Below are 13,253 nucleotides of genomic sequence, written 5' to 3'. Positions count from 1 at the left end.
AAGTGTGAAAAACCCTAACCAAACATGCCACATAGATATCCGCCCACCCAAGCTCAGTCTAGCACATTCTCACAAAGAGGATTTTATTGCAAATATTTTTAACTCTGTACTTATTTGAAACTGTTAAGTGTTACCATGTGAAGGTTTAGAGTTGGTTCAGCTTGTGTCTGTGTAATGAATATTACAACAACACCAGCAGATGTTTCTGGAGCTGAAACCCAGAAGCTGACATAGCAGAACATCAGAAGCTGCTCAACTAATTCTTTAAAGCAAATTAGCTCTGCAGATAGAACTAGGGATGTCCCGATCCGATTACGTGATCGGAAATCGGGCCCGATCATGTGGTTGATGACTCGATTGAAATCGGACAACCGAGTCCGATCAGGATCGGATATTTTATTTATTCTTATAATGATCAGCACTTTATATTTCAATCTTATTATTCAGAATAAATACCCCACTAGAAGTCTGCATGTCGTGAACAGATCACAAAATTTTATACCCGGAAAACGCAGCAGAAAACGACAGCAGCTCAAGCAGAAGGCTAACGTAAACAGTTGAATAAAGCTAGCTAGATGATCACAGATTCAGACTTCCGGGATCAATAACTCTTTCAAAAACGCTTTAAACTGACAGCAAGTGTCTCTATTGGTTTGTCCTAATAAACAACAACCACTAAAGGTATTTCAACAGAAAAAGACAAGAATTTTTGTTTCTTTTTAATGCTAAGCTCTTCGTGCTGCAGACAGATGGTTACACAGCAGCTGCTAACTGCTAAGCTAAATACTAGCTCTGTGATTTTACTCCTTAGGACCCGAGCTGTCCTTTGATATGCCTGTTTTATTTATCTGACAGAGAATTAAAGTTAAGAAAATTAACTACTTTAGTAATGAAACTGAAATGTGATGTCTTAACAACTTGAAAAAGAATCACATAATCTTAAAAAAAAGAACTAATAAATGAAAACTAATAATGAGATCAGCTATTCTTGAACACTTGTCATCAAATTCATGCTAAAACAAAGTCATAATTTATTTTTAAGAATTTTAAATGAGGACAGGAATCACATTTGGTTAAAAATGTTCAATGGCTCTAAAGATGTTAACGCTAAAGTCACTAAACTTTCTCACATGACTAATTATCACTTAAAATATTTTGTTTTTTTTACTAGTTTATATTTGCTCTATTTTTACTTGTTTATTAAAGATACTTCACAGAAGTGTTTTAAGTTTTTAATGATAAAAGAAGGTTAATGAAATATAAATAAGGGACAACAAAAATCTTTTTATTCATTTTGTTTATGTTTTAAATGTGTTACAAAAGTATCGGATCGGGACTCAGCATCGGCAAATAAACAAAATCGAATGACTGTGAATCGGATCGGGCCCAAAAAGACCTGATCGGGACATCCCTAGATAGAACAATGGGGAAAAAAAAGTTGCATGTGGTTTAAAAACGCTTTTCATCCTCAGATGATGAATGAACTAAACTTACATGCTCAGTTTGTTTCACATAGAAAGTATCAGTATCAGAAGAGATGAATGCTCTTTTATCCCATAAATACAAAATAAATGAGGATTTTTTTAAGAAATTCTACTCTCATTATATTAAGATGCAATTAGACTCTTGTGGATCTTATATGTAATTATTTTAAATAAGTTATTTATAATTAGAAAATAAAATTTTCTGTGAGAACTTTAGGCAGCAGATAAGTTAAAAACATTTCATCTGAGTACATAGTTAAAACTGTTTGCTAACCATCGCGTTTCCTTTCACTCACTATCCCAACTTTTTTTGGAAACGAGGCTGTATTTACTCTCCTGCAAGTAATGAGCAGCTTTTGTGTAGAGCCAAGACTATATCATTGTCGTTGGTCCTGGGTCTCGCCAGGCCTTTTCTGATTATCAGATGCAACAAATGACGTCCAATTTTATTGAGCAGTTCGGCTTCAATGATGAAGAGTTTGCGGATCAGGACGATGTTGTGGAGTGAGTACTACACACCCGTCCACATTTACTGTTCTTCACACGAGGAAGATGACAGTGCAGACATGGCAAAGCTGGAGGCTGGCGCCAACTTTACAAGCAAAATCCTCATGGTTTAATTTTTTAAAACATTGATTGCTAACATTGTTAAAGTATTATTTTAGTTAAAAAAGATTTTGAAACAAATTTGACATTTAAAATGGAGAAGTGAACTATTGTCTTCTCCTGCATGAAATAAAAGCAGCCAAGAGACGATTTGTCTTTCTAATGAGCCACCGACCAGCTTTGCATCGTCTTACTGTCACTTTCACTCTGAGGGGGGGCACACTCAACGAATGCTGACCTTTGGGGGTAACTGGAGCTCAATAAGTGTTTAATAAAAAAGAGTCCTTCCTTTTTAATCTGGGAACATATACAATCACTGAAGCAAGATTGGACTCTGGAAAAGACATAGAAAAAACAGCAAAATTTGATTTGATTTAATTGATTTTTAAAAGTTTCTCTGCTGGAAAATCTGATTTAAGGTTTATTTCTTTGTTCAGAAAAAACAGACCTCAAGTAAAGAGTTCACTCACATTGTACTTTGTCTTTCACGTGTACATGTTGTAATCAAAAAAAACCATAATCGAGATCATGTGTAACAACAAGAGATGCAATTAGACTGTCTGAGACAGAGTGATCCTCCTGCTGCTCCGTACGTAACACCATCTAAGCATTGTTGGAAGGAAAAGTATAACAACAATGGCACAAAAATACAAGCAGACAACATTTGGGGGATTTATCTCTACTAATAATGAAACATTTGAACAACCTTGTTGGGTTTTGTGTTGTAGAAATGTCCACTGCTCCTTCCTCTTCCATCAATTGTTTCCTAAAGTTGTCTTGATGTCACAGTGAGATAAATTTAACTGTTTTGGAAATGAGCTGTTAGAGGACCAGACAGACGACTGCTGTATGAATCAGAGGGCCAGGCAGACACCACTGATCAACACACTCGATTAGCTATCATCAGCAAACAGTCCAGCAGGTGTGTGTGTGTTGATGTAGCACCTAGGCTCTTCTCCAGTTATTTACAGATTTCTCTGAAGGCCTTAAAATGGTTGTCCAGTACAGATGCCGTTTATACCTCCACAACATTCTTTGTTTTTCCCTCAATATGTTGGCTTTTTATGTGTGAGGTAGGACCAACTTAAACTGATGGATGCCATTAGGATTTCTCAAACCAGACGGTCTGTGCCGCTCCTTAAGTTTGAGTTATTTGCTGTAAGCGCTGCCTTCTGACAGACCAATTCAATCTGTACGGCTTCTATTTTCTACACTCCCACAAGCCCTTTTTTGTTTATTTATTGTGGTTTGGTAAACCCATGAAAAGAGGGCGCACTGCCACCCGGTTTTAAGGAATCAGGTGAAAGACACCTGACCAGGTGGAAGTTTGGCAAGGAAAACATGCCCCCCAGCATGGATCGGTGCATCTTTACCTGAAGCCCTAGTACCCCACCCCCCATCAAATTCAGGCCCTGTAAAAAGAACAATGGAGTTTCAGTCCTGAACCTCTGCTGATGTCCAGCCTCATGTGAAAGTCGAGGATTCTCCCCGTCTCAACAGGCTGGTTCTTACTCCAGAAGGAAAACGTTTGGTCTCTGGTGCGAGTCTTCATGGAGTTCTATCAGCTCGTTTCCAACACGTCACCCATCACCAGACTTTTCTCTTTAATGCTCTGATTAGTGTGACTTAACAAGTCATGTCATGACATATATCACGTCTCACCAGTGAGGAGTTTGTCAGTTGAAAACAGCCCAAAACCTCAGTCACATATGGAAGTGCAGATTCCTCTGGAGGAAATGATGTTCAAGTATATATTCTGAAAAAAGAGGAAGTGATAAACAGCAGTGATGATGTTCTGTGAACTGAAACTACCTGCAGTGTGCTTTTACTGCTGCACCAAGAGTGGAGCATCCTCCATGTCAACAGAACAACGACAATGATCAGAACAAAACCATGATTTATTGCTCAGGCTTCAGTGGTCCACAGCTGTTGGTGTAATTTTAGTGATACTTCTGTAGTGACTGTTTAGTTCCTCAGCCATGTTTGTAAAAAAAAAAGTGTCTTATGTGATCTGTCGTCACAGCAATGATGCAAATATTCAATGTTTGTTTCCTAGTACAAATGCAGTGTTTGTCAGAGAAGGAAAGTCTTCAGTTGTCTCTAATCGTGTGGTCTGCATGCTGCAGCTGAGCCTGCTGTGGAACTGCAATGTTTAACCAGCCTAACTAAACTAACTCTGTTCTCTTTAATGTTGCAGTATTCCTTTTGATAGAATATCAGACATCAATTTTTCACTCAACACAAATGAAAGTGTAAGTATTTTGATTTAGATTTTTTTGTGTCTGTGTTTGTGCAGTCAGTAAAGAAAGTTAACTATTTGTAAAAAGATGTCTTTAGTCATTAAGTCATGGTCACCTCATCCAGAAAACCAGCAGCACGTAGAGAAAGTTAACTGGGAAACAGTAGAATTTCTTGAGGATTGAGGTTGAAATTCACTGATTTGGAGGGTAATTATTTTAGAATGAGTTCTTGGTAGATGCACCAGGTGAGTGAAGTGATCCTGAGACACAGATGCTTATTACAATGACGCCCAAACCTGATTACTGCCCAGCCTCAGTTCTACTGAAGCGGAGTGGAAACTGTTGAAGCACTGATCTGCTCCCATTCAGTTTTTAGAGAACTGCAGCTGGGCAGTTTGGTTTTTACAGACAATCTAATCTATACAAATACCAGATAAGCTGTTTGATATATATATATATCTTTAAAGTTCCCAACTATTTTTAAACATGTTGGAAATTTAAAGCATTTCTAAATCAATTTTACAGAATACAAATATGTATAAAGAAGCAAAAATACTAGTCATTAAAAATAACGACAATAATATAGTATCGAGTTGTTCTGCCACCGTTTTTATTTTATCATTCATATTGTCACACGAGTTTTGTGACTTCATAAATTTGTGAAAATCAAAATGTGTTGATTCATCTGAGACGTTCAGTGGAATCACACCAGACACGTTTAATCCGGTTAATGGTCACTCCACCTCAGTGTTAGTGGATCTGGATCTTATTGTGAGGTGTCCGCGAGTGATGCAGGCTTTGTGTTTTTCTAGATCTGTTGTGTCCAGATTTATGCAAACATCCTGCTGCAGTAGTGTCTTTCTAAAGAATGGTTTTGTATTTTTTTTTCAGGCAAACATAGCTCTGTTTGAGGCCCGCTGCAAGGAGAAAATCCAGCAGTTTGAAGATGCTGGTTCAGATGAGGAGGACATCTGGGATGAAAAAGACGTCACCTTTGCTCCTGAAGCTCAGAGACGCCAAAGGTCAGCTTTGTTGGGCTAATGATGAGTAGGCTGTTGTGACATCACAAAGGCTCATTCATTCAGTCTTTGGGATGATTTGATTTACAGAGATTTAAAAGGAGAAATTCTCAGAAATACAAAAAGAAAATGATTTCTTGTTACGTTTGTTCTCTTTCATTAGTAAAATGCCACACAGACATGTCAAAAACTTAAAAAACAAGATTTTCGTTGGGGGGGTCTTTAAATGTTCTTGTAGTTTGGTTTGTCTGATAGGTTTGGAGTCCAGAATGATTGATGTGATTTCAAGATGGTTTTTAAATCTGGTGTGTGGAATTCAGAAACCTCCTGGCAGATCACAGTGGGATTCGTTTTGCTGTGTCCTCACAGAAAAAGATCAGACTCCCTTTTGACATAAATGAAAGTTGTTCAGGTTATTCACCAGATTCTTTGGGGTCACAGAGCAGACTAAAGTCATCAGAGGGAGGAAGTCTTGTTCACCTTCTATAATGACTTTTTTGAATTTGCTCTGGAATCTGCACCACATAAAAAGAAGCACATCCTTTCCCTACGTGTTATTTGTTTCACCTGTGCAGCTGATCCAGGTTATCACAGAGCTTCTGCTGAGCTGGTTGATAAGCAGGCGTAGAGCAACAATGGGAATGTTCAGAGAGATGACTATAAGGTGGTAAACTGCTACGGTTGGTAGTGGCACATCTGGACAATGTCATAATTTCAGGGCATTCCTCAGCAGGTCAGGCAACTGAAAATACCCCAGAACCACATACCAGCTGAGGGAGGACTCTTCCCACTGAGAGGGAGAGTAGCCTGATCTGACAGCTGATGGCTCAGGTGTAGTTTGGAGCAGTGACGTGTGTGCAGGTCTTTTTTGTGCTGCCGTGGTGGGCGTGTCCCAGCTTTTGTAGTAGGTTGTGTTTCTTAGTGTGGCTGCAGAACAGTTGCTCTACTTGCTTCATATCTGAGGGATTTACTGCTTCTCTGTTACAGGAGCTCCGGCAGCACAGACAGTGAGGAGAGCACGGACTCTGAGGAAGAAGACGGGAAAAGGGATCCGTTTGAACCCTCCAACCCCAGTGCTGATGACAGAATGGAAGTTGACACAGGTTGGTGTGACTGAGGCACAATCCTTAAGATTGTTCTTGTTTATTTGTTTGAAGACTTTCTTAGATTTTTGCATTTTCCTCCAAGCAGAAAAGTGTCTCTGCTCATCTTCCGGTGCTTTCTCCTTTAAAGGGCCGGTGTGGACGGCTAACTTTGATGACATCCCCATGGACACAGGAACGTCCACAGCTCCAGCCCTGAGCCCCACCAGCCCTGCCGTGTCCCCCTCCTCCTCCTCTAAAGCCCCTCCTGAATCAGCGTGGAACTCCGGTCCTGCTGTGACGTCCAACCCCCAAAGCAGCTGGGCAGACTTCTCCAGCTTCACCCCCGTTAGGTAACGCCCACCAACAGTTTGGGGCTTCACTTCTGCGCTAACATTTCTGGATCCTGATGAAACCAAATCTTCCCTCTTGCAGTCCCAAAGACCCTCTGAGGTGCAACTCTCCGGTTGCTATGGAAACCAGCATAGAGACAGTAGACCCCCTTGGGGTCAACGCACCGATGCATCCCGAGGGTGAGATCCAGCATTTTCATGCACAACAGCATGCTAATGCTCTATGAACCCAGGAAATGGCACTTTGTTTATTTAACTCTAATCTTTCATCTCTGTAGAAAGATATTTCTGTTCTTCATAGAGTTAATGAAGCAACAGTTGAAAATAAAATTTAAAAAAAGTCACCAACTTTGAAATTCAGTGTTTTGTGTGTAAAACAAAAACACAGATTTTCTGGTCTTCCAGACAGAACCTGCAGCTGCATAACTCGGCTGCAGATTGGGGAATCCAAGTGATCATCTCAGCTTTAGCAAAGCATCTTTGTTTGTTTTTGTGTAGAAGTATCAAAGCTGAATGTAGGGAAGGGTTGATATTTGTGTTGTAAATATTAATGTCTGATTCTTCTATTTCACTTAATGTTGGTATTTATGCAGTTCTTTTTTGCTTAGCAAGACTTAATCAGTCAGATTTTTAAATAATCATAAATATCTGATTCTGACAGTCAACTCCACATATGTCCCTGCAGATTTCAGTGTTTAGGAAATTATTCAAATGAACTCCTGGTTATGTATTACCAGTTTCTCTTCTCTCCTTCCAGAGTGTGATTGCTGGTTGGGTGCCACTGTGGCCCCTCCCTCTTCCCCTAAAGCCGAGGACAGCGCTCTGTCCAACGCAGAGGAGGAAACCTCCAGCTGTGAGCAGCGCAGCATCACCGAGACGCTCATCAACGGCTCCATGAAAGAAACCGTCAGTCTCACTGTGGACGCCAAGACCGAGACCGCCGTCTTCAAGAGGTTCGACACGCATAGAGTCACACACACAGTCACACACGGGCCTCGTGTTATGTGCCGAGTGTGTGTCTGGGCAGCAGCTGATCATGTCTGTCACTGACTCCTCCCCTCGACTGATGCCAAAACACTGAAAATGTAGTTGAAATCAGCTGTTGACGTTTAATGAATTCAGGAAAAATGTTTTGCTTTGTGTGAAGAAAGGATGACTGACCCGGGCCTAAACAAGCGTGTTCAGTCAGTAAGAAGCCGATGATCAGCAGCTGTTAGCAGAGCATCAAGCACCATGATGGAGAGCGTGCTCGTGTCTCCAGCCATCCTCATTCTTGCTCTCAGAGGTTGGAGCTGCATCAAAGGGATGGGTCAGCACAGACATTCAGGCTGTTCAGATTCCAGATGAAGAGCTAAAGTCCTGAAGCTGCCTGAGCCCAGAAGCCCCATTTACCAGAGCTTTTACATGTTACTGTGTACTCACTCTGTAATGTAGTTCCAAAATGTCATTACTTCTGTTTCAGAGCATCACTGCAACTTCAAGCAGATCAGTTTAATTCTCCATCATTCACTCACCTCAGCTCAGTTCAGAAAGCAGAATTAAGTTTGGGAGTGCATCCACGCTGGTGCCTTTCATTTCACAACAATAATCTACTCAGCAGTTCCTGGAGACTTCACAAGCTTCTGTTTTTTTACTCATTCAATGGGAACTTCACTTTATTTCCTTTTATGACGTTTCTTATTCTGCTGAACGAAACTGCTCGTCTGTCAGTTAATACTGAGTTTTTTACCAGTTGAATCAACATTTTCATTTTTTTCTTTTGAAATCATCTTTAGGTAAAAACTGTTTCATAAATGAAAAGACTTGTTTTTAAATCTATACATGATATTGAATTAAATCGAGAGCTTGTAAATCTGAATCAATAATTTCAGACATTTTTAGTGGTTTCTCACTCTGAAACCATCGAGTTAAGCAGTTTCATTTTCTTTTGTCGTTGCATCAGAGCTGATGAACTGAACAAAAAAAAGCTCATTAGAATCGGGACAAAAATCTAAAGCAACGCAGTGAATTTCAGGCCTGAACTCTAAAAATACACAATGTAGAACTTTTTTTGTATTTATTGTTGTTTTTCCTTTATTGAAGTTGTTTTTTTCCAGATGACAGTGAACTTTTACTGAACAAATTCTGGTTCCCACCGGGGCTGGGTTGTTAAAATGGATTAATCAATCTGAATCAATCTAAGCTCAATAGATCAATAATCGATCCATAACAGTAGTGATTGATCTAACGCATAATGCTAAAGTCCACTAGCTTGATGCTAACATATAGTGGGATTTCCCATACCACGGCTAATGCTAACGCTCGGTCGATATAAACATACATTTCTGACTAAGTGAACATCTTTATAAACTTACAGGCATCAAATTTCCAAATATTTTTTTATGTAACCATTTATGGCCTAAAGCACAGTTTTTGCTTGTACTTTTTTTCTTCTTCTGGAATAAGGTGTAATGCTATAGTGAGATCGCCACCTAGTGGCCAAACTGAAACGCCCTCCAGGAGAGGCAGAACAATTGTTGGAGCTTCTCTGTTTGAGAATCCATGTAACACTGTGGTTTTAACAATCTCAAAATGTCACTAATGTATTTTACAGTATGTGAACTGTATTAGATTAATATGAAAATCTTCAAAACATATAGATTATTAACGTATTTCTAAACAAATTTGTCTAAATGTGTAAAAATCTGAATCAAATTGATCTGGTGAATCAAACTGAATCAATGTGGAAATCATGAACAATACCATACCCTGGTTCTCAGGCAGGTCAGTTCAGCTCAGCTGAGATTTTATTACAGGTTCTACTCAAAAACGGAAACATTAAACCCAGTGTATGAAAACAGTAACTATAATCCTGATTAAGCTATAAGACCATGTGTTCTTATCTCAAATTAACTGACCAACAGACTATAATCCTTCAGAGCTGAACCCTCATCACTGCTGCTTTACCAACATAATTCAAATGACCCACTGCTGAGTCTGTTTTGTGCTGATGCGTTCACTGTCGTCATGGCCAAATGGTTATTGTATTCATGATGCGTATTGGCAGAAAAGTTAATTTCATCCAATCATACTAATGTGACTTATTTCCGTTTTAATGACCTGGCGTTAGCATGCACCCCTCAACAGATATCTCTGAATGCACCTGTGTGGACGTAAGCATGAAAGATGTGGTTTATCTGTGAAAATGACTGAAGGCCACAGTTCCCAGAAAGGGACGCCGCACAGCGAACACATCAGGGGGTGTTTGATGGAGAAGCACTGAAGATGGAGTGATGTCTCTGAGGAGAAAAAGGGGCAGCTTATGGGGTTCCTGTCCTCTGTCTACCATTCTGTTAATGCTGCAGTTTATTGTCCATGTGTGTGAGTAAATAACAGTCTGATGACATGAAAGGTATCACAGTCTGAGCTTCCCCTCTCTCTCTTGCTGTGCGTTGTGGGTGTGGTCTTCTGCAGAGTGTTGAAATCTTATCGGTATGTACAGCCAATCAGAGATGAGCCTGCAGCCGTGATGTAGTCTTGTTGTCACGTCAACCACCAACTTTTCTTTCCCAGTTTTTTCTTTGGTTCCAGCTCTGTTTCTTTCATGTCCTTCATTCTGCATGTTTCTGCAAAGCTGTTGTCCTTCCTTCTCTCAGGTTTGTTCACTTGGCTTCTTAACGCCGGCCAACACGGACAAATCACCTCTAATTTCCTCAGTGGTGGCAGCTTTGGCCCTCACAACACTCGGATTTTTAACGTTTATATGCGGGTCTAGCTTTAAAAAAACATTTTAAATCTATCTATATGAACTAGTTTATCTGTACAGTGTTGATTTTTTTTTTTTTTTTTTTGTAACTGCAGTGAAGAACCGCTTTGGAGCTGTTTTTAATCAATAAAAAATCGTAATTCAAAAAAGCTTATTATGTTTAAATGACACTTTAGTGTGCTTAGATGTTCCAACTGTCCTATGGATGCGTGTCTTCACCTCGTCTGAATCCGCCATGTTGTTTCCAGTCAATCAAAACAGACCAAGACTCCTAAAACAGTGAAAGGAAAACTCCTTCAGATCTGACAGAAGCAGAGAGGAATCCCAGTGAACAGACGAGCCTAACAATCCAGATGAATGAGTTCTGGACTTTAGAATCACAAAAACCAAAGAGAAACCTTTCACTCCCACTGAGGGAGTCAGACATGAAACCATTGTCTGCATGTCCTGTAGAAGAAAAGAGGATTGCTCTTTCTCTCCATGTCCATTCAAGCTTCAAACGGTCATTAAGTCGAATAATTGACCTAAAGTTAGTGACAGAGGCAGAAGTAGTCATTTTGCAGTGAGGAGTGGCCTCATCTGCTCTATCCCCTTTTCAGATGATGCATTTAGATCTGCAGAGGTTGATGCTGAGAATGGCTGGATTCACGCCGCCGGTGAAAACATGGAATGTTTGGGTATAGGGTGTAAGAAATCGATCCGTTCGTTGTTCTTCGGCCTCATTTACGTACGACTTTGCATCTTAGCGTTCAGCAGTTTTTCATCCCTTTTGCCCTCAAAGTTCAGATCATCAGTCGGAGATTGAAGGCTTTCACGTGGTGAAACGAGAAAGAGGGAAAGTTTCATTTTGAAAGGCGAATCGGCAGCTGCCACCTTCTGTTCAGCTTCACCAGATTCAAGATTTGTTTCCTTTCGTGACAATTTTATCGAGGCGTTTAGCTTCTCCAGCATCACAGCTCATTTTCTGAAGATCGGCTTGAATCTAGAACCTGAGATGATGTTTGTTGGTGATTTGCTTTGATTGAGTCCTCATCAAGATTATTGGTGGTTCTCTGAGACAAAGCAAGACTGACGGCTGCTGAAATCCAATTTGGTCGGATCAGAGTTTCTGCCCCCCCTCCCTGTCTGCTCTGCAGCTTCAGAGTGAACAGTCACGCAGCTTAACTTTCCAAACACTCGACTTTCTCCATTTGCTGTACATTTTGGTCTTTTCCTTCGTAGAGTTCCCAGACTCCTTTCATCTCCACACATCCTTTCTTTTACTGTGTTCTGTGTAGGCATGCCTCTGATCCACATCACAGTTCTGCTTGTTTGGCCTGGAAGGCGTGCTCCCCCGTAAACAAACCTGTTCCTGTGTGTTTCAGTGATGAAGAGAAGCTCTCCTCCTCAGAGAAGTACCTGGTGGTGGAGTGTGAGGACGCCAGCAGCTGTCTCAAATCCGGGTCAGACGCTCCAGCTCACACATGTCCCAGCTGTACATGCTGCTCAGAGGGGTTCAGAACCTCATCAGCTTCATGTTTGTAGTGAAGCTCCACCACAGTCCACTTAGAGGCTTCACCCAACAGAAACACTGAAACCTCCTTTACAAGTCAGTAGAAGGTTTCCCCAAGAGCAGCTCCGTCCCCAGAGAAGTGCTAAAATAGCTCTTTCTCTGTGACCGCTGGAGGAGTCAGAGATGTGTGGATGAAGCAGCAGCAGATGTGAGGGAAGCGGTCTGCAGCGCTGCCAGCAGCAGGAGCGGCGAGAAGCTGAGATTCCACTGTCTGAGTTCACAGCGAAATCTCTAAAAACACAGAAGCTGCTCCTGACCCCAGATCAGTGTTGTTGTTCTGTGAACCCAGAGACAGAGATCATGATGGCAGCTGCTGCTTCTTCATACAGCGTCTGCTGAAGACCATGAGACCCAGAGCTGTCTGCACAGACTGGCTAAACTGTGTTAGACTGTTTGGTGATGTAGACAAGTTGTAACATGGAGTAAACACTAGAGCTGGGTTGATTAAAATCGATTAATCGATCTGAATCGATCCAAGCTTTATAGATCACTAATCGATCCATAAAAGTAGAGGTAGATGTACTGCATAAAGCCAAAGTCTTATTATATATTATGTACATGAGAAGAGGCACAGAGCCGAGAACCGGCGATCAATCAGCCCTCTCAGCCCAGTTTTTAGAGTTCCTCTGAGCTGCTGCAGGATGCAGGTGCTGCGTCTGTGCTGCTGAAATGATGTGAGGATCTTCTGGACTGTCTCCTAACCCTTCCTCGTCTTTGTTCTGTGAACAGGGAGAAGTGCCGGCCCACAGCGGAGCTCCCCAACGGTCCACTGAAGGAAATGTCCACCGCAGAGGACAACGAGTGAGTCTGCCTTTAGTAGGGCTGGGTTAATAGAATCGATTATTCTATTTGAATTGATTTAAAGGACTAGTAATGGGGTTGTGGGTCATTTTCGGTGTTAACTGTATTTCACCTTATATTTACCATTTCCAAATGTTTTGGCGTGTTTTGAGCAAGAAATATTGAAATAAAACAGCATTTTTGAGGCTAAATTTGGTAAACCTGTCTCTTCAGGGTCAAAAGCTCCGTTTTGGTCACGTGGTGCGTGTGACGTCAGAGGGGTCAACATAGCAAGATGGCTTCCCCTTAGCGTGTCGGAGCTAGCGATAGCGGCGATATTTCAAGGTCCACAATTCTGTCTTCAGACTCAGATTGTGGAAACATTTGTTCTA

At 41.0% G+C, this 13,253-nt stretch overlaps 1 protein-coding gene across 7 annotated transcripts in view; it reads left to right on the top strand.

The window, feature by feature from the left end:
* The window catches only part of ppp6r3 (protein phosphatase 6, regulatory subunit 3), a 37,180-nt gene that overhangs the window by 21,378 nt on the left and 2,549 nt on the right, over nt 1–13,253 (top strand). For 2 of the 7 annotated variants that reach the window (XM_024281619.2, XM_024281618.2), the window contains exons 16-25: nt 1,891–1,988; nt 4,288–4,342; nt 5,222–5,352; nt 6,337–6,452; nt 6,583–6,784; nt 6,867–6,964; nt 7,542–7,737; nt 10,238–10,255; nt 11,894–11,971; nt 12,811–12,882. In XM_024281619.2, coding sequence (XP_024137387.1) covers nt 1,891–1,988; nt 4,288–4,342; nt 5,222–5,352; nt 6,337–6,452; nt 6,583–6,784; nt 6,867–6,964; nt 7,542–7,737; nt 10,238–10,255; nt 11,894–11,971; nt 12,811–12,882 — 1,064 coding nt within the window. The remainder of the gene's footprint in view (nt 1–1,890; nt 1,989–4,287; nt 4,343–5,221; nt 5,353–6,336; nt 6,453–6,582; nt 6,785–6,866; nt 6,965–7,541; nt 7,738–10,237; nt 10,256–11,893; nt 11,972–12,810; nt 12,883–13,253) is intronic. The other 5 variants (XM_024281621.2, XM_024281622.2, XM_024281623.2 and 2 more) reach the window with 5 other exon arrangements.

The sequence above is a fragment of the Oryzias melastigma genome, linkage group LG6 (genome assembly GCF_002922805.2).
Source record: "Oryzias melastigma strain HK-1 linkage group LG6, ASM292280v2, whole genome shotgun sequence".
In the NCBI taxonomy this organism is placed as follows: Eukaryota; Metazoa; Chordata; class Actinopteri; order Beloniformes; family Adrianichthyidae; genus Oryzias; species Oryzias melastigma.
The sequence above is the reverse complement of the archived record's forward strand: the minus strand, read 5'-3'. Positions and strand labels throughout refer to the sequence as shown.